General features: G+C 38.6%; 2 protein-coding genes across 3 annotated transcripts; both read left to right on the plus strand.

The window, feature by feature from the left end:
- The first annotated feature begins 4 nt into the window (after nt 1–4).
- On the plus strand, nt 5–3,699 carry fkbp6 (FKBP prolyl isomerase 6). 2 transcript variants are annotated; one of them, XM_089022321.1, is made up of 9 exons: nt 5–153; nt 612–729; nt 800–889; nt 958–1,160; nt 1,506–1,625; nt 2,346–2,543; nt 2,633–2,742; nt 2,819–2,897; nt 3,480–3,699. In XM_089022321.1, exons 1-8 carry the CDS (start codon nt 91–93, stop codon nt 2,889–2,891), a joined length of 975 nt encoding a protein of 324 aa, XP_088878447.1. In that variant the 5' UTR covers nt 5–90; the 3' UTR covers nt 2,892–2,897; nt 3,480–3,699. The 2 variants fall into 2 exon arrangements, with proteins under 2 accessions (XP_088878447.1, XP_088878448.1); XM_089022322.1 differs by having other exon boundaries at nt 985–1,160.
- A 1,199-nt stretch (nt 3,700–4,898) lies between these two features.
- Nucleotides 4,899–21,111, plus strand: arhgap18 (Rho GTPase activating protein 18). Its single transcript, XM_089022358.1, has 18 exons — nt 4,899–5,450; nt 10,323–10,500; nt 11,982–12,105; nt 12,434–12,516; nt 13,265–13,414; nt 13,724–13,787; nt 13,913–14,031; nt 15,077–15,148; nt 15,223–15,316; nt 15,992–16,083; nt 16,158–16,235; nt 16,318–16,477; nt 17,452–17,534; nt 18,699–18,905; nt 18,992–19,126; nt 20,061–20,179; nt 20,285–20,340; nt 20,443–21,111. Exons 1-18 carry the CDS (start codon nt 5,323–5,325, stop codon nt 20,529–20,531), a joined length of 2,031 nt encoding a protein of 676 aa, XP_088878484.1. The 5' UTR covers nt 4,899–5,322; the 3' UTR covers nt 20,532–21,111.
- The last annotated feature ends 641 nt before the right edge of the window (nt 21,112–21,752 follow it).

Consider the following 21,752-nt stretch of genomic DNA (forward strand, 5'->3'; position numbering starts at 1 on the left):
GCCATCTAACGTGGGTCTCGAGTGCATGTAAAAACTAGCCAAGAGAAATATAAATCCATTTTGGTTAACGACTTTTTCGTCGCAGTAAAGATGCCAATAAACGGACTACACAAGCTTTTGCAGCGAATTGTCCAAATTGACCACCCAAATATGGTAAGTTGTTGTCTATTAGCCCGCGAAATGCTAACGAAGCTAACCTTCGAATAGTTTGCATGAAGTTAACTACGAACAGTTACCATTCCCTCATTTCCATTCTTGAAAAGGTATTTACGTGTCTGTTATGAATACCACGAATACTTTTAATGATCTCTGTTTTCATTGAGAATTTTAACGAATATGCCACTGTGTTGAATTGAATTGTAGAATATGTATAACGTCAGCTCTATCGTGGGAAAACTTAATTTCAAAGCTACTTAAATATTAGAGAAAACGAAAATAACAGGTTTGTACCGTACCTCATAAAGTAGAATCAAATGTTTAAGAGAACAAATCCCCACAATTTGGATGAATAGAATGTTCTGCAACAAATACGAGAAATAAATAAATTATTTTTTGTGTCTTATTTTTTTTCAAGTGTCGCAAATTGCTTTACTGTCTCCGACCCTTCTTAGAGTCCATTTGACCGCCTGAAAGAGCAGATGGAGGATATCCTGGGCGATGGAGGAATCCTCAAAGAGGTGATTTACCCTGGATATGGCCCCCCTGTCCCACAAAGTGCTTCAGTCTTGAGTAATTATTCCCGAACTTTCAGTGAGTCCAAACTAAACATTATTTTAATTTGTCCTTTGTTTCTCCGTAGTACATTACTCCGGGTTCCTGGAATATTCTGACCAGCCGTATGAGACCACTACTTACCTCAAGCATCCCCGACTCATGAAGCTGGGTAGAGGTAAGGTCATGATCGGTGAGATTATTGTGGTTTGTCAACTGTGAACTGTGTGGCCTTGATTCAAACAGATGTGACTCTAATGGGAATGGTGATAGGCCTGCAGACCATGCGTAAAGGCGAGTCCTCCCGCTTCCTCCTGCAGCCGCGTTACGCTTACGGAGAAATGGGCTGCCCGCCGCTGATTCCAGCAGCTTCACGCATTTTGTTGGAGATCCAAATCCTCGACGTCCTTGACACGGGACAAATGGACACATTTTGCGAACTGTCTGCGGTAGGGTGCAACAGCGTGTTTCCTGCATGCTAAACGGCCGTGAGAATGTTAACTTTTAAATTGGTTTGATGAAATAATCCGATAATCTATTATAAAAGTATTCATGAGTTCACAACTCCACAGCGGTCATTGTTGTACTTCACAGAGGATAAAGAATATTTGTCAAAGATGAGTGATAAACAAAATGTCATTTTCGTTTTCTGTCAATTAGAATAATGCCCCAAAAAATTCACATGAATTAAAATAGATTTTTGTAAATAGATGAATATTTCAAGGATTTGCCTATTTGTGTTTCTTATTCCTCTGTATGCACTTTACCTCACGCAAAGATTGTTCTCACTTCAGGAGGAGCAGAATGGGTGTCCCTTTTTCATGGTGACTGAAGTGGTCAACACCCTGCGTGTTTTTGGCAACATATACTTCAAGCAGAGTCACTATGAAAAAGCCAAAATCTATTACAAGCAGGTGAATGTGATGTTGAAGTTTACTTTTTTAATATTACTTTTCTATTAGATGATCGCTCTGACTCCATCTTGTAGCATGTTGTGTTGTTTAAAAAAAGGGTGATTATTGTTATATCCTACAGTAGTTAATTTGACTTCACACTTAAAGGACAACCAATGTCACTTTTTTGTGCTAACATGTTTTCAATTAAAGAAGTCCTTCCGTGTCATTTTGAGGCATCTGGACTGCAATGTAGCATCCTAGAAAAGAGGCACAAAATGGCGACCTCTTGCAGACATGACAGTGTATTGCGTTTCCACAGGCTGATAAATTCCTTCCATGGAGCTTGGACGCCCTCTTTTGGCAAATTTTGGGTGCAACACAAGGTTTTCAGACCAAACAAGTAGAGCAAAATACATTGACGTGATGGAAGGACTGCTACAATGTGTCTTTTTTTCGTTTAGGGGCCTTCCTTTAGTGACGTCACGTACGGACTCGTCACCAACTCAAAAACAAAACTTCCGGAATATTCAGCGCGAGTCTTAAAACGTAAAATATAGCTATATGTGGTGGAATCTTGGCAAAATATATATAGTAGAAGTCATTTGAAGCCATTTTACAAATTATGGACACAACTTGTCCGGAGACGTCGGTTGCCCTTTAAATGACTATAAACTATAACATGGCATCACTTTACACCACATTATCTATTCGTGAGTTGACAATTTGTTTTCCACACAGGCCTTGGTGTTGTTTGCCAACAGAGAAATTTGCAGCGAAGCCGAACACGTCCATATTCAGGCAGCATCGCTGCCTCTTTATCTGAATTTGTCATTGGTGGCGCTTCGAATGGAGAGTCCATGGAAAGCTCTCAAATACGGCAACAAGGCTCTTAAAATCGACTGCGGAAATCCCAAAGCGCTTTACCGCTGTGCGCAGGTGACACTTTGTTTCCAAATTACTCTGAGATGCTAGTGCTAAACAACATAGTCATTTTTTTTGCTTATGCGCATTGTCGTCCTCGTCAGGCGTATGCGGAGCTTCGCCACTACAAAAACGCGCACGATTGCCTCGTCAAGGCTCGGGACAGGAATCCTTTTGATTGTGATATCAACAACCTCCTGAAGGTCGTCACAAAGTAAGCCATTTTGGAACAACAACAAAAAAAACAACTAAAGTGGTTTAATTCTCAAAAATGGCTGCGCTCGTGGCAGGGGCTACAAAGACAACTTGGATGAAGAGAAAGACCTGTATGGAAAGATGTTCCCAGGCTTTAAGAGGCCTTAGGAGATGGTAAGATAGCCCCGGCTTCCCCCTTTCATTTTTTTTTTTTTTTTTTTTACTCATTCGCTGCCATTCCCGAATTTATTCGTGAATTGAAAAGCATAGTGCGGAGCGCCATTCCCGAATTGGTTTTGGTTTTTCTTGCGGGGGTAACCCCTAAAGCGCTGGTCAGACCTCTGACAATGTTTTTCCCATCCACCAGGGGGCAGCATTTGCCTTTTGTCCATGTTAGCACTTTGTTACAGCTTCAGGTGTTAAAGCGCTATATAAATCAATATGTATTGTATTTTGTACAGCCGCCTCCATTTCAAGCTCAGGTAACTCCCTTATAATTTAGCAATTAACTCTTCTTTTTCCTGATGAAACAAGAGTGTCTAAGGGTTTTAACGCAGAATTGAATGTGTATGTAGTCCTAAAACTCAATAATCTATGGGTCCTGGTATTTGAGTGAAAATGACAAAAACCCTGGCATCGGAGTAGTCACATTTTTTTTTTGGCAGGGAATGAGTTTAATTATTTATTTGAAATAAAATTCCAATAGTTGTCCATATTTCACATCACGTTGAGTGAAAATGTGCGCCTCCATTGCAGATGATCCGAGCGAGTGAGGAGCCAATCCAGAGCCAGAGTGAAATGGGGTCTGATTAATCGTTATTTTATGCTCCTTGCAAATGTTGCAGAAGTGTGTTGTTGTTGTTGTTGTTGTCCCCCCCCAGGCCAAAGTTAATCATACAGAAAAAAATTGATCTTGTCATCCGTTGTACATACTGTGTGTATTGGTGGACTCTTTCCAAAAATAAAAATAAATCATTGAAAAAGCATAACCACTGTTGTGATGAGTTCGAAACCAATCTGAATTTTGCAATACATTTCATCCATCTTGCTACTCGAACAGTTGTATTTGTCATTCCAATCAATATGATTCGTTGCACTTCCATACCACTTAGCCTAACGCTCTTAATGGCCGCCTTAAAAACGGAGGAGAGTGAAGAGTGGAAAAAATTGAAAGGGAAAGAAAGGAGACGGACGGGCAGGGCGAGAGAAGGGATGACAACGGATCAGAAAAGGGGGGAGGGGCAAGAAGCAGGACAATCTGATTGACCTCTCTGACTAATCGACTTGTGTGTGTGTGTGTGTGTGTGTGTGTGTGTCTGTCTGTCTATGTGTGTGTGTTGACATCATCCCGAGAAGGTCGTCTTCGGTGAGAGAGCCACCACGGTTGGGCTCAGGCGGACAACATGGTCCCCAAACTAGCTTTGTATCTTCACCTCAGGTAAGTGTCACTTTGCTCTTTATGCGGATGCACTTGCGTTCAGCCATTTTGTCCCGTTTTTATTTAATTATCTTTAAAAAAAACATTCTATTCTTTTTTTTCTTGGCTCTGGCTGATGCATCCTCTTTGGTTTTGGCACCATTTAGGAGGAATGCGTGTCTAAATTGTGCACGAGTGTGCTTTAATAGGGGGGGCGATTACTTGACTCCTTACCTAATATGGATGTGAATGTCAACGGGGATCTTTTGTGTATACACTTTGTAACCTCATAAAGTTTTTTTTTCCTTTTTCATTCACAATCAAAAATGAGTACATCTCAGTTCTATTGAAGTTGTATTCATGTAAATGTATAGTCTAATTATTACTATAAGTAAATTCCTAAAGTTTTTATTATCATTATATCGGTCAAAATATATTTAATGGAGAAATAAGTCACCAAAAAAAGCGATTGCATAAATTAATATTTCATCCTATTGATCCGTTATTGTTTGGGTGTGTCCTGCAAAAAGTAAACAATAAACATAGAAATAAAAGTTAAGAAAATAATGGGAACCCAGTCTAAAACGTGAAAAAATAGCGAATCAAACATTTTACATTAAAAAGTAAATATCGTACTTTTGTCCTTAAATCGTCAGTAATCCCATTCGACACAAATGCGTCATTTTAAACCACGTGATCCATTCCAGCGCGTTCATTGGACAGATTGCATTTGATGCGGAAGTAAGTGGCAAACAAAAAGTGAAACGAGAACTTTAGCTGCCACGGAGCGGAAATTTAAGTTTTCGAACGTTCATTTTATCTCTCAATTGTATAGCAACACGACATAATGGATTATTTCAAGCCTCAAATGTCGAGAACTGTAGCTCTGTGCCTTTCGGTTTGTCTCCAATCGCGACCTGCAGGGGTCATCCTGACTTCAAATTTGTATTTTGAGCTTCCAGCCAATCGCGTTGGCGATCCAGCCCCCCTACACTCAACTACGTCCGGCCCATGTCTCGGTGACACAATTCTATTCGAGTGGAAGACCAGTACACGAAAGGGAAAACATTAAGCAGACCATGCGTCGGTAGCGTTTAGCCTGACTGGACTGCGTACACCAGCGATGGAGGGTCGCATAGACTTCATACCGTTGGTAAAATAGACCCGAGAAGCTAAGAGAACATGAGTCGCCAGCAGGAGACCCAGGGAGTGGTCTTGACGGGTTACCACAGCAACGCAGAACTCTTGGCCCAGCCTGGATTGTCTCTCGAGTGTCCTCAAAGTCGAGAGAACGACCCGCAGGCCTCCAGGTGGGATTCGTACTCACTTTGTACTCCTTTACCTGTCGCACCTTGTTGCTATTTGCCTGTAGAACATCAGGAACAAGCATCATTAGTGAGCACATTCGTTCTAACAGTTGACAGCAGCAACTTGTTAAAAGTTGCAAGACAGCAAGTCCTCTTTCTCCGCCTACTGCCTAGGGCTATGCATTTCCTTTGAAACTTTGTAATCAGCAACTTTGCAAGGACAAAGATTGCAGAGCCGCCATAACAGAAGAACCAAAACGTTCTAAATAATGGGAATTGAATTTTCTTCAGGGTAATGGAAGGTGTGTGTGCAACGCACATATTCACCCCCCATGGAGAGTTGAGTGCAGAACATCAATTATCCAAGCCGCTTATACTCATGAGGTACTCGTAAAAGCACTTGATGCCTTAACATGGACTACATCAATGTCATTAGGGTTCTGTGCTGAAATCCTGGCTCAGGTTATACTACATGAAGTTTGCCTGTACCAAAAACTCTTGTTAGGCTCATAGAAACCTTCAAACTGTCCACATGTGTGAATATGTTTGTTTGGTTTATTGTTTTCTCAAAACTGTAGTGTGTGCAAATGTACAAAATAAAGTAGGCTTATGCGCATGACTAGCATGTACCAATTATCTCAAGCAGGCCCGGTCCAAGGTCATCTGTAAAGCTGTTAAATGAGTAACAACCAGTCCGCAGATATTCATTCAGAAAATAATTTGGAGGTAAAATAGGCCCGCGCAAATCCCTAATAAAATAGGCACCCATAAAATAATTACGTTTTGTGACCTCCTTGCATCATGTATTCATTCATGAATGCCCCCATGTGTTCTGCTATTTTTCGTCGTAGTTGTCACTGACTCATTGTTTGTGTCACATGATGATGAGCACCATAAAGAGGAACAGACAATAAAACCTTTCAGCGTTAGCCTAAAATTGCCAACTTGTCACACAGGAACTAAGATTAGATACTGCTTAAAAAAAAAAAAAAGCACAGGGAACACTTACACAAAGTACATCAAAGTTTTCCCTTTTGTTTATTGATTTTTTTTAATGATGAGACACTCTTATTTTGTAAATGACTTGTTTACATCTAGTGAGCATGACGCTGGCTTGATGTGTGTGTGTGTGTGTGTGTGTGTGTGTGTGTGTGTGTGTGTGTGTGTGTGTGTGTGTGTGTGTGTGTGTGTGTGTGTGTGTGTGTGTGTGTATAAAACTGCCGCGCCAAACTCTTGACCGAAAGTCCAAATGGCCACACCTGCTTCTTAGTTTGTTTTCATAACATGTGGAAGTTTTAGATTACCATTCAGTTAAAGGACAACCGACGTCACTTTTTTGTTTCCTAACTGATCAGAAAAACGTTTTATAGCATCTAAAATACCCAAAACACGCAGTATGATATTTGTATTCAAATGCAAAACACCAATAAAAGTGACTTAAAGTATCCAAAATCTGCAAAAAAAATTGAGCTGCGAATTGGGCATTTTCAGAAAGTCCCGCCCCCAGTTCGTGACGTCACGCCAAGACGTCTTGCATTGCTGGAGAATCAAAACTATGGCTTCAGATTCAGAGAATATGCTTTCTTGTTACACATCCAGTTATGAATATGATTCAAATAGTTCTGAAGAGGAAAGCATACATGTTTGCAATCGATTAAAGAATTTATTCCATGCCATTTTGAGGCAACGCTGGGGGGAAATGTATCACCCAAAAAGAGGCAGAAAATGGCGTCCAAGCTCCTCTGATATCAGCCCGTTTCCACAGGCTGATAAATTCCTTCCATGGAGCTTGTTCGCCCTCTTCTGGTGGCTTTTTGATGCAACACGAGGTTTTCAGACCAAACAAGTACAGCAAAATACATTGACGTGATGGAAGGACTGCTACAATGTGTCTTTTTTTCAGTCAGGGATGTTCCTTCAGTGACGTCACGTACGGACTCGTCACCAACTCAAAAACAAGACTTCCTGAATATTCAGAGCGAGTCTTAAAACGTAAAATATAGCTATATGCGGTGGAATCTTGGCAAAATACGCTCAGTAGAAGTCATTTGAAGCCATTTTACAAATTATGGACACAACTTGACCGGAGGCGTCGGTTGTCCTTTAATTGTTTTAGCTCTGCCATAATGACGAATTTACGACATGAAAATACCAAGTTGACCTCGCGTCATCCGAAATGGAACCCTGATTAATGTTATTGCTAACAAGCACGTGTATCCTTGCCATGTTGTTATCGGTGGTATCAAAATGAAAGAAACCAACTATGAGTGTAATATGTGTGCGCATGCGTTCCAGATGGCTTGTGCTCTAACTAGCAAAAAAAAAAGCTGCATCACATTACAGCCTACCTTTGTCTTGCCTCCCACAGTATGTCTGCGCAGGCTTGTGTGTGTGTGTCCTATTTTTGTCGTCATTGTTTCCTCTGGAAATGACAGGAAAAAAATGGCAGGACATGTTTTAAAATGTCCGACAACATGTTAGGAAGTTGGATTAGCATTGAATTAGCCTTTATTAGTGTCACAGTGGAGACATTTACATTTCAAAGCAGCAAAGTGATTAAAGAAAGAGGAAAGGAAAGGAAGAAGTAGAAAAACAAAATACAGGAGCTGCTGTAAAGGCAGCCACACTCACGGCACCGTCTTGAAGTCAAAACAACAACAAAACTAAATAACATAATGGGACACAACACAAAAGACACACAGTCATTCAATCTGAAGCACTTTCTGCACCCTATTTGTTGTATGAATTTGTTGTCCTTTTCACCAGTGGATCAGGGACGTCATGATGAAATGAACACATCTGCTACAAGCTAAATGTCGAAAGCAAACATGAAGCTATAGCATCCGTTGACCAAAACAAACTGTCTCACATCTCCTGCACCACGTAAATCCGCTTCAATTCCAAGCCGCGACAGGTCCTTTCTTCTCAAGTTGAGCTTCAACGTTTTCAACCATACAACAAACTATGATCTCAAAACTTAAAAAACTTAATAATTTACATTGTCCTTCAGAATAAATGTCCGACAGATGATTTGATCCGTTAATAAAATATGTTTAAAAATACAAATAATATTAACAAAATAATGTTAATAGTAATAATGATAATTATAATGATCATTAGAATGATAATAATAATGATAAGAATAATGATACTAATAATACTAATAATAATGATACTACTACTACTCCTACTACTACTACTACTACTACTACTACTATTACTACTACTACTACTACTACTACTACTACTAATACTAACACTAATACTACTACTACTACTCATACTACTACTACTACTACTACTACTACTACTAATACTAATACCAACACTACTACTACTACTACTACACTACTACTACTACTACTACTACTACTACTACTAATACTAATACTAATACTATTACATCTGCTTGGATTTGGTGTAATGACGTCAGAACGAGCAGATGTGCCTGTCTGTCTCTGTGTGTGTATTTGTTACAGAAAGCAAGACAGGCAGTCTGTCTTCCAAGAAAGGACAGCTGGCACCTGTTCATTTGAACGATAGCAACACATACACACATAATTCGTTCCAGGCATTTTTAAAAAATATTCAAATATATTTTTAATTTTCTGAAAGAAGGCCACGCGAGTGTTCCCATTTCAAAAACATTGCGTCACATAAAGAACCAAGGGTGCAATGAAAGAGGCCTTATTTGTCTTTTGACATCACGTCATTGACAACAAGTATGTCACGTTGCTTGAATGGACAACAAACAAAAGCATTCAAACATCAGTGAGAGAAATTTAAATGTAAATGTTCATAACACATTGTTGTTTTTGTCATTCAGTGGCGAACTCGCACATGCTTTTTTTTTAATTTACTTGTGCTTATGTGTAATTTATGCAGTGACGTGCAGTCAGTGGAGGCAGGTGAGGCAGTGCCTCACATGTCATCATGGAAAGCTGTCATGGAAATATCAAATGAAAAAATAAATTAACAGTTAGATGTATTTAGTGATTTGTACTTTAAAGTTCTTTTCCATTTAACTTCACCGTTTTATGATTTTTTTCAAAATCGCTGAATTTTCACATTTACCATTCAAATACGAAGTAGAGATGAGTGGTGACGTCATCGATGACGTCATCGATAACGTCAGTTCCTCACCAGCCATGAACCTCACCGCACGTCACTGAATTTATGACCATGTCAAACCCTCCCCCATGTCACAAAGAGGGTACAGAAAGGTCCGAAGAATGAATGACTCTGTGTTTTTGTGTTGTCATATTACAGTAAAGTCTCGTTATATCGATATTCAATGGAGTCCGAAAAAATATCGATATAACCGGGACTATCGATATATCCGACCCTGTTTGCATGTAATTTTCTCCGTGCGTGCATAGAAATAGTATCGATATAACCGGGACTATCGATATATCCGATATCGATATAACGAGACTTTACTGTATTTGTTATTTAGTTTTTTTTTTTACTTTGTTACTTCCGGGTTGAGTGAACGCTAGCGCATGCCGCTGCTCCTGTGACTGTAAAGTGTCCTTGAGAGTTTTGAAAGGCGCTTATAAATGTAATGCGTTATTATTATTAGTATTAGTATTATAGTATTAGTATTAGTAGTAGTATTAGTAGTATTAGTATTAGTATTATTATATCTTGCATCAAGCATGCTGTCACTTATTACGAAACTGAAAAAAATAAGCATATTGAGGTTATCACTTCTTCCGTAGTGATTGTGAAAGCCTTGTAATCTTTTTTTTTTTTATGAGGCCTACCAATTCTTCAAAAGTCACTTTCCGGTCCAGAGTTCAAAATTGACAGTTTGACCTCCTTAATAATCGCTTTAGTACGGCCCCGTAAATGTTTATCTTTGTGTTTATGCAGCCGACGGACGGGCCACTACAGCGTACAGCAGAATCACAACGCTCTACCTGGAGACAACCCGAGTGCGGAGAGCCAGCGATCCAGGCCTTCCGTGTGCTCTAACCCTGGCTCCAGCCCTAGACATAGTCCACATACCCGGTTGCGACCGCGGCCGCCATGTCAACGCTGCAACTCCCAGGTGCAACAATCTGCTTCTCTTTTGGCAACACTGATCTAACCCAGCGATATAAACCTTTTTCGTTAAATTATAATAAATTTAGCCAAAAATTATCTTTCCAAGGATCTGTAGTTTCTGTGGAGTGAAAAATAATAACATAAAAGTGAAAATAAGACAATGCTTCTGAGTTATAATTTGACAATTCTTTTAATTCATTCGCTGCCATTCCCGAATTTGTTCTGGTTTTGTTTTTTTCTTGCCGAGGTTGCAGATAAAGCGCTGATCATGCCTCTGGCAATGTTTTGCCCTTTCACGAGGGGGCAGCAGTTGCCTTTTGTCCATGTTAGCGCTTTGTTACAGCTTCACCTGTTGTTAAAACGTTATATCAGTCATTTTGCGTGTATTGCATTTTGTACAGCTGCCCCAATTTCAAACTCAGATAACTACAGACCCATATAACTTAGGAATTAACTCTTTTTTTTCTGATGAAAGAAGAGAGTCTAAGGTTTCCTACGCTGCGTTGAATGTTTATGTAGTCCTAAAACTCAATATTATGTGGGTCCTGCAATTTGAGTGAAAGTGACAAAAACCCTGGCACTGGATTGGACACATTTTTGCACATCGTCTGGCAGTGAATGGATTTATTTATTTATTTATTTATTTATTTATTTATTTATTTATTTATTTATTTATTTATATAAATTTATTTATTTATTCGTTTATTTATTTATTTATTTATTTATTTACTGATTTGCTAATTTGCTAATTTGCTAAGTTGCTTAGTTGCTCATTTGCTCATTTACTCATTTACTTACTTATCTATTTGTTTGTTTATTTTGAATAAAATTCCAATAGTTGTCCATATGTTACATCACGTTGAGTGAAAATGCTCAGTGAATAAGTTGAAATGCAAGCTGAAAAAAATATAATGAGACTGTCATTCAACATTTTTAAAGCCGATTTACCGTATTTCCCCCCCTATAAGGCGCACTTTCAAATAATGCCCTATTTTAAAAACGCATTATAATAATACATTTCATTTAGAAGGGCCTTTCAAAACTCTCAAGGACACTTAACAGTCACAGGATAAGGCGCCATAGATCAGAAGATTCAATGGAGGTTGCAGTTACATTATCTATCCACTAGATGGAGCTACACAAAATGAAATACAATACAATACAATACAGCCTTATTTATATAGAGCTTTCACAGCCGCAATAAACGCTTGACGGAATATTCTAAACCAGAATATTGATCCACATACAAGGCGGAATGAATTATAAGGCGCATTGTCGGCTTTTGAGAAAATTAAATGCCTTTTGGTGCGCCTTAAAAGTGCAGAAAATACTTGCACGTTGGGGTTTTTGATATATTTTCATTTGACATGTTTAACTTTGAAAGCTAGCGCACATATTTTACCATTATTTATAATAAATATAAAAATAACATATTTGTAATTTCTAACATAAATGAGTGGATTTTCATCTCGTGGAATTTCGCAGGACTCCTTGGACGAGCTGGAAATGGATGACTATTGGAAGGAGGTGGAGAACATCAGTCGCTCTGCGGACAAGGCGGGCAGCGAGGGTGGAAATGAGGAAGAGGAGCAGCAAAAAAACCCCGACGGTGGGAAGCGTGCTTAACGACTGCTTTTGTTTGTGGACATCCGGGTTTTATTTTGCCGTTTTTATGAGGGTTATTGCTCCCAGGTGTAAACCCATTCTTCCAGATTCGTCCCAACTTCCTGTATGTTGTTCCGCTAGTGAGTTCCGCTAGAGTCATAAAATTAGCGATAGAGTTCCCTATTATTGAAATACATACCTTGGTTGATTCTATCACTCAACCTATTTTTTTTTACCATTCTGACATTCATAACCCCAAAATGTCATATGTCATATGTCTAATAGTGTAAAAAAAATTGTTTGTCATATTTTTGATGGCGTGTCTTTTCCAGAGGGCGAGCAAGAGGAAGCGTGGCTCGCGGAGGCGGGACTAGCGCGCTTGTTTGATGGTTCACCGGCAGCCGATCAAGAGCAGGTGTCAATCAAATCATTTTGTTTGTAATTTCATGTCTTTAGAAACGACATTATTACATCGAATGATTATAATATTTGCTGAATTGTTAACAACGGAACAGTGAAATTCAATGAATGCTAAATGAAGCTAATTGTGATTGTAGCTATAAGATATTTTCGAACGACATAGCGGGGAACGTGTGTGTTTTCCTGTTAAATGTAATCCAAGATGACAGCCAGAAAAAAAGACCAAATACAGTCATAAGAGTATGCTAGCATAGCATTCCGATTAGCATAGTCAATTCTTTCCCAACAAAGGAGCACCAGAAGCTAGTCACATTGTCGTATAAGAGTCTATATTATAAACAACATTATTACATCAAATGATTTGCTGAATTGTTAACAACGGAACAGTGAAATTCAATGAATGCTAAATAAAGCTAATTGTGATTGTAGCTATAAGATATTTTTCAGCGAGCGAGGAACTCCTGTTCAAAAGTGTAATCCAAGCTGAGAGCCAGAAAAAATACGCTAAAATACTGTCATAAGAGTATGCTAGCATAGCATTCCGATTAGCATGGTCAATTCTGTCCCAACAAAGGAGCAGCAGAAGCTAGTCACATTGTGGTATCACGCATGAAAACATCCGAACACTACTTAGATCCATTTTCACGCTTCATATTTTATGGTACAATCTAAAATATCAGATTACATACTCATATAACAGAATAGTGATTTAAATTAGCTCTTCATTTTGTGGCACTTGACAGGAAGAGGACAGCGCAGCCTTTCTTTCCACACTGACCCGAGCGCAAGCGGCAGCGGTGGAGCGGCGGTTGACCTCGCTACAGCAGACACTCCGACGGCGCAACCGGCAGCACCTTCCCGATGTTCGGGATATATTTCGACTCCCCGAAAAGGTTGGGGAAACACTTGCTAACACACTTATAGTAACATAAAGAACATAAAAAGGTCCCTGGAAATGATCCTTGTGGTACACCCATGTTAAGTAGATAGATGTTTATGAAGCAAATGTGTTTCTGCTAACAAATCCAGAGTGTGCCTTGCCTTTAAGCATTTCAAAGAGGCGCCAGCTAACCCGTGTCAACGTTTAGCATTTGTGATTTACTTAAACAGCTTCTAGTCAAATATTCACAACAGATTATTCAAATATAAACACGACACCGTCGAAGATCTTGAGCAGGATTCCGCATTTTATCTCGTCGCAGGAAAACGAGCCGCGTGAGGACCAAAAGGGAAGTGAGAGCGCGCCAATTGACGCTAGCTCAACCGGTAATGCGCACTAATGCATTACCGTCATTACTCAGCTACACAACAAAAGTTTTCCTCTCATACATACATAAACGCACCACACGGCAGCCTTAATGTGAGTGCTTTCAATCACCCTCCCCTGACAGAACCGGAGACAGTCATGAACGTGGACGTGGCGTTCTCGGAGCAGGCGCTCTATTACAGGGACAACCAACTTCACCTTTTGACCCAAAAGACCCCCAACTCGCCGGATGATAAGTTACCGGTGAGACAAGTACTGTTTTCGTTACACTTGCTTAACTTAAAACACTTTGTTTATAAAACAACCTCCGACTACAACAACTCTGGCTTTTTTTTTTGTGGCGATTTAAATAAAGAAAGCGATGGAGTGACATTCGGTCAACATAATAATAATAATAATAATAATAATAATAATAATAATAATAATAATAATACATTTCATTTCTAAGCACCTTTCAAAACTCTCAAGGTCACTTTACAGTCACACGATAAGTTTTTCAGTGGGTGAGCAGCGGCAGCCACACGCGCCAGCGTTCACTCAAACCGGAAGTACTGTAACTCAAAAAGCTAGCTAATACAATGCTAGATAGCTAATAGATAGATAGCTAAGTAGATCGCTAATATGTTTCCTGACTCAACTAGCTAGCTATATTGCTAATAGCTAGCTCTCTACCTAGCTAGAGAGTTAATAGATAGATTGCTAGCTAGATAGCTAATATGTTTCCGTGTATGTATATATTTCAATTCGTTTCCGCCATATTTTTTTTTTCCCTGACAATATATGTGACGCGGTAGCTGAGCAAATATTCAGAAACATTACAAACAAGTAGCCTTCAATGTGTCCACAGAATATTGAGTTTTAGGACTACACAAACATTCAATGCAGCTTAAGAAACCTTAGACTCTCTTCTTTTATCAGAAAAAAATGAGTTAATTCCTAAATGATATGGGTCTGGAGTTATCTGAGCTTGCAATGAGGGCAGCTGTCCAAAATACAATGCAATACACACATAGTGGTTTATATAGTGCTTTAATAACAGCTAAAGCTGGAACAAAGCGCTAACATGGAAAAAAGGGGGAAATGCTGCCCCCTTGTGGAAGAAGGTAAAAAATATCTCCAAAAGATCTGGTCAGCACTTTATCAGCACCCTAGCAAGAAAAGCTAAAACCCGAACAAATTTTTCCATAGTTCCGTATTCAGAAAAAAAAATGCCATATGACTTTTCGAACTATATTGACATTTATGAAATAATTTTTCTATCCTAAACAAAATATTCTGTCCTCTCTAGAACTTCAGGCTACTCAAAGATAAAACCGGTCAGACCAGAGTTGGACATCTGTCATTGCCGGATATGAAAAAAGTACGTCACCCCCTACCTCGCTGACCCCTACCCACTTTTTCTCGTATAAATGTCATCGTTTTGCGTCGTACCAGGTACAAAGGTTCGCATTGGTGGAAATAACGGCTATTTTCGACACGGCTGGCATCGATCTAAAAGCGCACAAGGCGGTCAAAGTGAAGACGAAAGGTAAAACCGCAAAAATATTTTATGCAATTTGAAATTCTCCTCACCCTGCTCATAAAAAAAATCTTAATTTTTTTTTTTTTTTTTTTAAGAAAAAAAATGTCCGGTTTTGGTGGCCATCTTGCACAATGGTGGATTGTTTTCATTAAAAAAAACATCTGCTCAAAAATGGCACAAATACTGTACGACACTGGTGTAAAACTCAAGGCCCGGGGGCCCGATCTGGCCCGTCAGATCACTTTATATGGCCCGCCAATACAAATCGTGTATTAATTTGCTAAAATATCAAATTATGTCGAATAAATAATTCCGACATTTTGCATGCAGGCTGTTTAAATTCACATTAACCAAACTATTATAGTTGACTGATTTCAAAACTTGTCATTATTATGTATTATCAATATTATAAATACTTTTTTTGTGTGTACAAGTGATTTTTTTTAAGTAAAAAAAATAACAATTCGATATTTTGGTTAGGACTTTAGCAAGCATCCTGGAATTTCACCAGTTCGATTTGCTTTTGCGGGCCGAATAAAATGATACAGCGGGCCAGATTTGGCCCGTGAGCCTTGACTTTGACACCTGACACGATGTACGGTATATCCACAAAAACAATATTGAGCTGAATCATGTATGGTACCACCTTTTTTTTTGTTCTCTATTTGGCTTTTAATATAGAAAGCGGTTTATTTGGGGTTCCTCTCGTCACTTTACTGGATCAGGACCAGCGCAGGGCAGCCGGTACCAAAGTGCCTTTTATCCTACAGAGGGTGAGAACGCCCGCCTGTTGAATTCCCTCTTCATATGGATGACATCTATCCATCCGATTTTCTATCCTCTGTAGCTTATCAGTCATATCGAAGAGAGCGGATTAGACACAGAAGGCCTTCTTCGAATTCCCGGCGCCGCCACCAGAGTCAAGGTATTCTAATTGGCATTTTTACAAGTGACTGTGAACACACCACGCGTAACAAAAACGGACTCGCCGATTGTCTTGCGGTTAGTCTCTATACCAGGAACTGGAATCTTGCTTCTACGATGGCACCTTCCCGTGGCACCAGCTGAAGCAGCACGACGCCGCCAGCCTCCTCAAGTTGTTCATTAGGGAGCTGCCTCACCCTCTACTGACCGTCGAGTCCCTCAACGCCTTCATCGCCGTCAACGGTACGCGCATGACAACATATTCAGGGAGTTGATGTCGGATGTACAGTGATACCTCGGTTTACGAACCCCTTGGCTTACGAACTTTTCGGTTTGCGAATGTTAAATTTATGAATATTTTACCTTGGCATACAAACTTTTTTCGGGATACACACGGAGCTGCCTCAACGAGTGATGTCGTTCGTGAACGAGCCCGTTCTTCTAACAATAAAATGGCAGCCGACTTTTTTTGTCCTCTATTCACCGCCTCCAGTCTTCGGTTAAAGCCACATGATTGGTCAAGAAGGCAGCAGTGAGGGGGGGGGTGGTTTAAACATTAAAGAGACAGGCAGACGACAGTGAGAGAGTTTCAACTTTGATCGTTCAAAGGCAGAGTGTAGACTGCAAGGTTAAAATATCCCATCAATCAGGCTCCACAAACCATCTGTACACTTGATGCAAAAAGCTATCAACCCAGCTAAACAGAACACAATTGATGAGGAACTAGATAAAATTATCACAGAGAAAGCACCTACAAGCGATCATTCCTCAAGATGGTGAAAGAAGGTTACGTTCCTCATCAAGTGTTTAATGCTGAAACCGGCCACTCCATTCCATCAAGCCATCAACGACCATCACAAGGGTAAATAAAACGACTTTATTATACAGTACAGTTTATTTCTTTAATTATAATACCATAACACATTTATTATACATAAAATGAGGTATATTTTGTGTAGTTTTAAGGCTTAGAAAATTTGAAAATTATATTTTATGGGGACCTCGGAACGGATTATTCTCATTTTAATGGTTTCCCATGGGAAATTATTTTTGGGATACACACTTTTTCCTTACACACTCTGTCTGGGAACCAATTAAGTTCGTAAGCCAAGGTATCACTGTATTGGGACGTGGATGTGCATTCTCTGTATTTGCCTCTGTAGGAGCTTTATAACAGTGCACTTAGTCATCCCATCATGTGTTGTTGTTTTTTTCAGAGTTGCCCACCAAGAAGCAGCAGCTGCAAGCTTTGAACCTACTGGTCCTTATGCTACCCGAAGCCAATCGGGATAGTTTAAAGGTAAAAAAATAAAATTAAAAATGAAAGAGACCTGGTTTTCACAATGTAAAAAGGGAGGAAAAAGAATTACAGCAGACTGGTGGTGATCCAAGTAGCAATTTTTTTTGGACAGCCCTTTCCTGGAGGGGGGTGTCCATTTTGCGACTTCAGTTAATGTTTTTTTTTTTTTTTTTTTTTTTTTCTATTGGAAACTTTTTGAGACTTTCTCTACATGCAGGCTCCACAAATATCGCTGATTATTTATTTATTTTGTTGATGAATTTATTTATTTATGTACAGTGATACCTCGGCTTACGAACTTAAATGGTTCCCAGACAGAGTGTGTAAGGCGAAAAGTGTGTATCCCAAACATTAATTTCCTATAGGAAACTATTAAAATGAGAATAATCCGTTCTCAGGTCCCCATAAATCATAATTTTCTACTTTCTAATTTTCTAAGCCTTAAAACTACACAAAATGTACCTTATTTTATGTATAATAAATGTGCTATGGTATTATAATTAGAGAAAGAAACTGTACTGGATAATAATGTCGTTTTATTTATCTTTGTGATGGTCGTTGATGGCTTGATGGAATGGAGTGGCCGGTTTCATCAGCATTAAACACTTGATGAGGAACGTAACCTTCTTTCACCATCTTGAGGAATGATCCCCTTGTAGGCGCTTTCTCTGTGATAATTTTATCTAGTTCCTCATCAATTGGCTTTTTGCATCAAATGTACAGATATCTTGTGCGGGTTGTTTGTGGAGCCTGATTGATGGGATGTTTAACCTTGCAGTCTACACTCTGTTTTTGAACTATCAAAGTTGAAACTCTCTCACTGTCGTCTGCCTGTCTCTTTAATGTTTAAACCACCTCCCCTCACTGCTCCGTTTTTGACCAATCATGTGGCTTTAACCGAAGACTGGGGGCGGGGAATAGAGGACAAAAACAGTCTGCTGCCATTTTGTTTTTCGAAGAATGGGCTGAAACATCACTCATTGAGGCAGCTCCGTGTACGAAAAAAGTTCGTATGCCAAGGTAAATTTTTCATAAATTTAACGTTCGTAAACCGACAACTTCGTAAGCCAAGGGGTTTGTAAACCGAGGTATCACTCTATTTATTTGTCTATTTTTTTATTTGATTTTTTTATGTATTATTTTTTTTTTATTGTCCCTCATCAGGCTCTCGTGGAGTTCTTTCAGCGTGTGATCGAGCACCAAGCCAAGAACAAAATGACACTGAACAACGTCTCGGTCGTCATGGCGCCCAACATCTTCATGTTCAAAGGTTGTCGCTCAAAGGTCACGGAGCAACAGGAGTTCTCCATGGCGACCGGCACCGCCAACATTGTGCGGTTGCTTATTAGATACCAGAACCTCTTGTGGACTGTAAGACTCCGAATGACCTTTTAGTGTGTTGATCACATGAATGTACGTCTATTTCTGTTTTTTTTTTTTTTGTGTGTGTGTATTAGATCCCCAAGTTCATCCTGACGCAGGTTCGACAGCAAAATATGGAGAGCCAGCGTAAGCAGAACAAAGAGCGAGCCATGCGAAAGCTGCTGAAGAAGATCACCACAGACAAACTGCCGGAAAAGGCCACCCCTGAGGTAACTTTGCTGCATGCATAAATAAACAAACTAATAAATAAATAAACAAATAAATAAACACATACATAAATAATAAATAAATACATAAATACACAAATACATACATAAATACATACATACATACATACATACATACATACATACGTACATACGTACATACATAAGTACATAGATACATAAATACATACATAAGTACATAGATAAATACATACATAAATACATACATAAATACATACATAAATACATACATAAACACAAACATAAACACAAATACACTAATACACTATAACACTATAATACTAATACACAAATGCACAAATAAACATATACACAAATACACAAATAGACAAATACACAATTACACAAATACATAAATACATAAACACATGACTAAATAATTAGACAAATAAATAAATATATACACAAGTAATAAATAATATATAATTAATATAATGATAATAAATAATGAATAAATAATAAATACATACATCTACATTTTTAATTATTTATGTAATTGTTGAATCAGAAACATTAATTTGCCTCACAATGGAGACATTCCCCATTTTAATTGTTTTTTTTTATTACTAATTTAATTTGTCACTGTTGTTTTAATTGTATTGTTCATAAAATTCAGTTTTATAATAGTATTTTTAATCCATTTATTTTTCAACATTTTCAAAAAATATATACATTATGATATATTTATGCCTGTTAAGTTGTGTCATGTTTTTTTTTGTATTGTTTATGTATGTATGTATTATTTTTATTAATTGACATTAATTTAATTCATTATTATTATTATTGTTATTATTTTATTAATCATTTTGATATAATATTATTTTGTATGTATTTTTTTTTAAGTGTGAACAGGATCAGGCCCTCACCATTTCTTTTCTTTTTCTTTTTTTTTTTTTTTTTTTTTTTTTTTTCACAGGGCTCACAGGGATTCATCCGCGTGCAGGCGCCGCAATTCAGCAAAGTATCCATGGCACTGCAACTCACCGAAGACCTGCAGGCGGCCGACGTGCTCACGCGCTTTCTCAGCCAGGACAGGTCCTGACCCAGTATTTCACATTCAATATCACTTTGGGTACCCAAATCTATCCAAATCTCTAGGTTACTCACTGCAACTTCCTTTTTTTGTGTGTTCTTGCACAGTGCTGTGGCAGTGAAGCGTGAGGACGTGCGTCTTTATGAGATTGGGGGAAACATCAGTAAGTCCGACTACGGTCGTACTCCGAAATGTTATGGAAATATCTTATCCAGTTAAATAGACAATACTCCCGTTTATTCTTCCATTTTTTTCATCAAATCAGAGGAGAGGTGTCTGGATGGAGAAACCTTCATGAAGGACCTCTTCCAGCTCAACCCTGCAGCCGAGTGGGTCATCAAAGCGGCACAATGAAAAAGCTCCACTTCACCCAAGTTCTCCAACCAGTTGTCTGCCACCTGCACAGTCCTACCCCCAAAGCCTTTTAAACTACTAAGTGTTCATACCGGGTGCATGTATTTGATAAATAACATTAAAAAATGGCACTTGGTATATATCCTGTGAAATCTTCATATTTAAACCAAATTTGTAACCACTAGTTATGCTGTTTACTGCCTGGATGGTACTGAAAAGGTTGTGGATGGTTTTGAGCTATGACCTTCACAATCTCATAAGCAGTGAGCTTGAACCTCCCGGGGAGGGGGGAGTTTAAAAAAAATACACAACAAATAAGTAATAACGCATCCTGCGTTGTTATTGCTTGTACGGCTGCCTTCTTCTGACTGCATACAAAGTGGCCGCACCCCAATGCAGTTTTTGTGTGCCACTTTCGATTGTGTACAGTTTTCACAGCCTGTATCTTTACAAAGCTGTGATATTTGTGAGCCTTGTAGTACTTGGTTTACTGTGATTAAAAATAATAATAATGATTTTTTTATTACACCTGCTTTTTGAATGACCACTACAACTGCATGTCAATAAACTTAAAAGTTGAAAAGTACTATTGTGTTAAGTTTTTGTCTTAGTACTTCTTGGGTGGTATCTTTTCCTTCCTGATGTCCTTTTTACCATTTGCCATGGTACGTGTTTCGTTCTAGATATATTGTAAAAATATTTATTTAGATATATTTTTTCCTAAACTGATTATAGAAGCACAGTACGTATTCAGTTCATGTCTTCATCGAAGGTGTCACTTCCTGTTTTGGGCTGACTCATTTTTAATAGTTTGCTGCCCTCTGCTGACTATTCGACAATCTACGTGTAAGTGATAAAATGCCACAGCAACACTGGTATGTACTGTACGTGAATTCGACCATGTACGGAGACGGATTTTTTTCCAATTATTTATTGGATATTTATTTTGGTTTCAAGGAACTCTAAAAACAATATAAATATAAACGTTAATATAAATAATCGTGCTACGACTTTCGATTTCCATTTTCAACACGTTGCACGATAATATGAGAGCTTGGACGAAAAAAATAGTTAAAGTTATCCCAACTTTTGGTTAATCTTAAGCATTATTTATTGAATTAAAACTATTATTTATTATCAACATTATTTTAATCGGTGTGTGTGTGTTTGCGTCAGACCAGCCCACTTGCAAACTATAGCTGTGTATCACCACGATTGGTT

Source organism: Hippocampus bargibanti, linkage group LG19 (genome assembly GCF_051943395.1).
Source record: "Hippocampus bargibanti isolate YZ-2025 linkage group LG19, ASM5194339v1, whole genome shotgun sequence".
NCBI lineage: Eukaryota > Metazoa > Chordata > Actinopteri > Syngnathiformes > Syngnathidae > Hippocampus > Hippocampus bargibanti.

What these genes read in the sequence shown, in the direction of transcription:
- arhgap18 (XM_089022358.1), top strand. Translation starts at nt 5,323, where the DNA reads ATGAGTCGCCAGCAGGAGACCCAGGGAGTGGTCTTGACGGGTTACCAC. An exon ending in GCAGCAAAAAAACCCCGACG is followed by an intron (nt 12,106 to 12,433) that starts GTGGGAAGCGTG and finishes TGTCTTTTCCAG; the next exon opens with AGGGCGAGCAAGAGGAAGCG. An exon ending in CGCTTTCTCAGCCAGGACAG is followed by an intron (nt 20,180 to 20,284) that starts GTCCTGACCCAG and finishes GTTCTTGCACAG; the next exon opens with TGCTGTGGCAGTGAAGCGTG.
- fkbp6 (XM_089022321.1), top strand. Translation starts at nt 91, where the DNA reads ATGCCAATAAACGGACTACACAAGCTTTTGCAGCGAATTGTCCAAATT. An exon ending in ACAAAGTGCTTCAGTCTTGA is followed by an intron (nt 730 to 799) that starts GTAATTATTCCC and finishes GTTTCTCCGTAG; the next exon opens with TACATTACTCCGGGTTCCTG. An exon ending in CCAAAATCTATTACAAGCAG is followed by an intron (nt 1,626 to 2,345) that starts GTGAATGTGATG and finishes TTTTCCACACAG; the next exon opens with GCCTTGGTGTTGTTTGCCAA.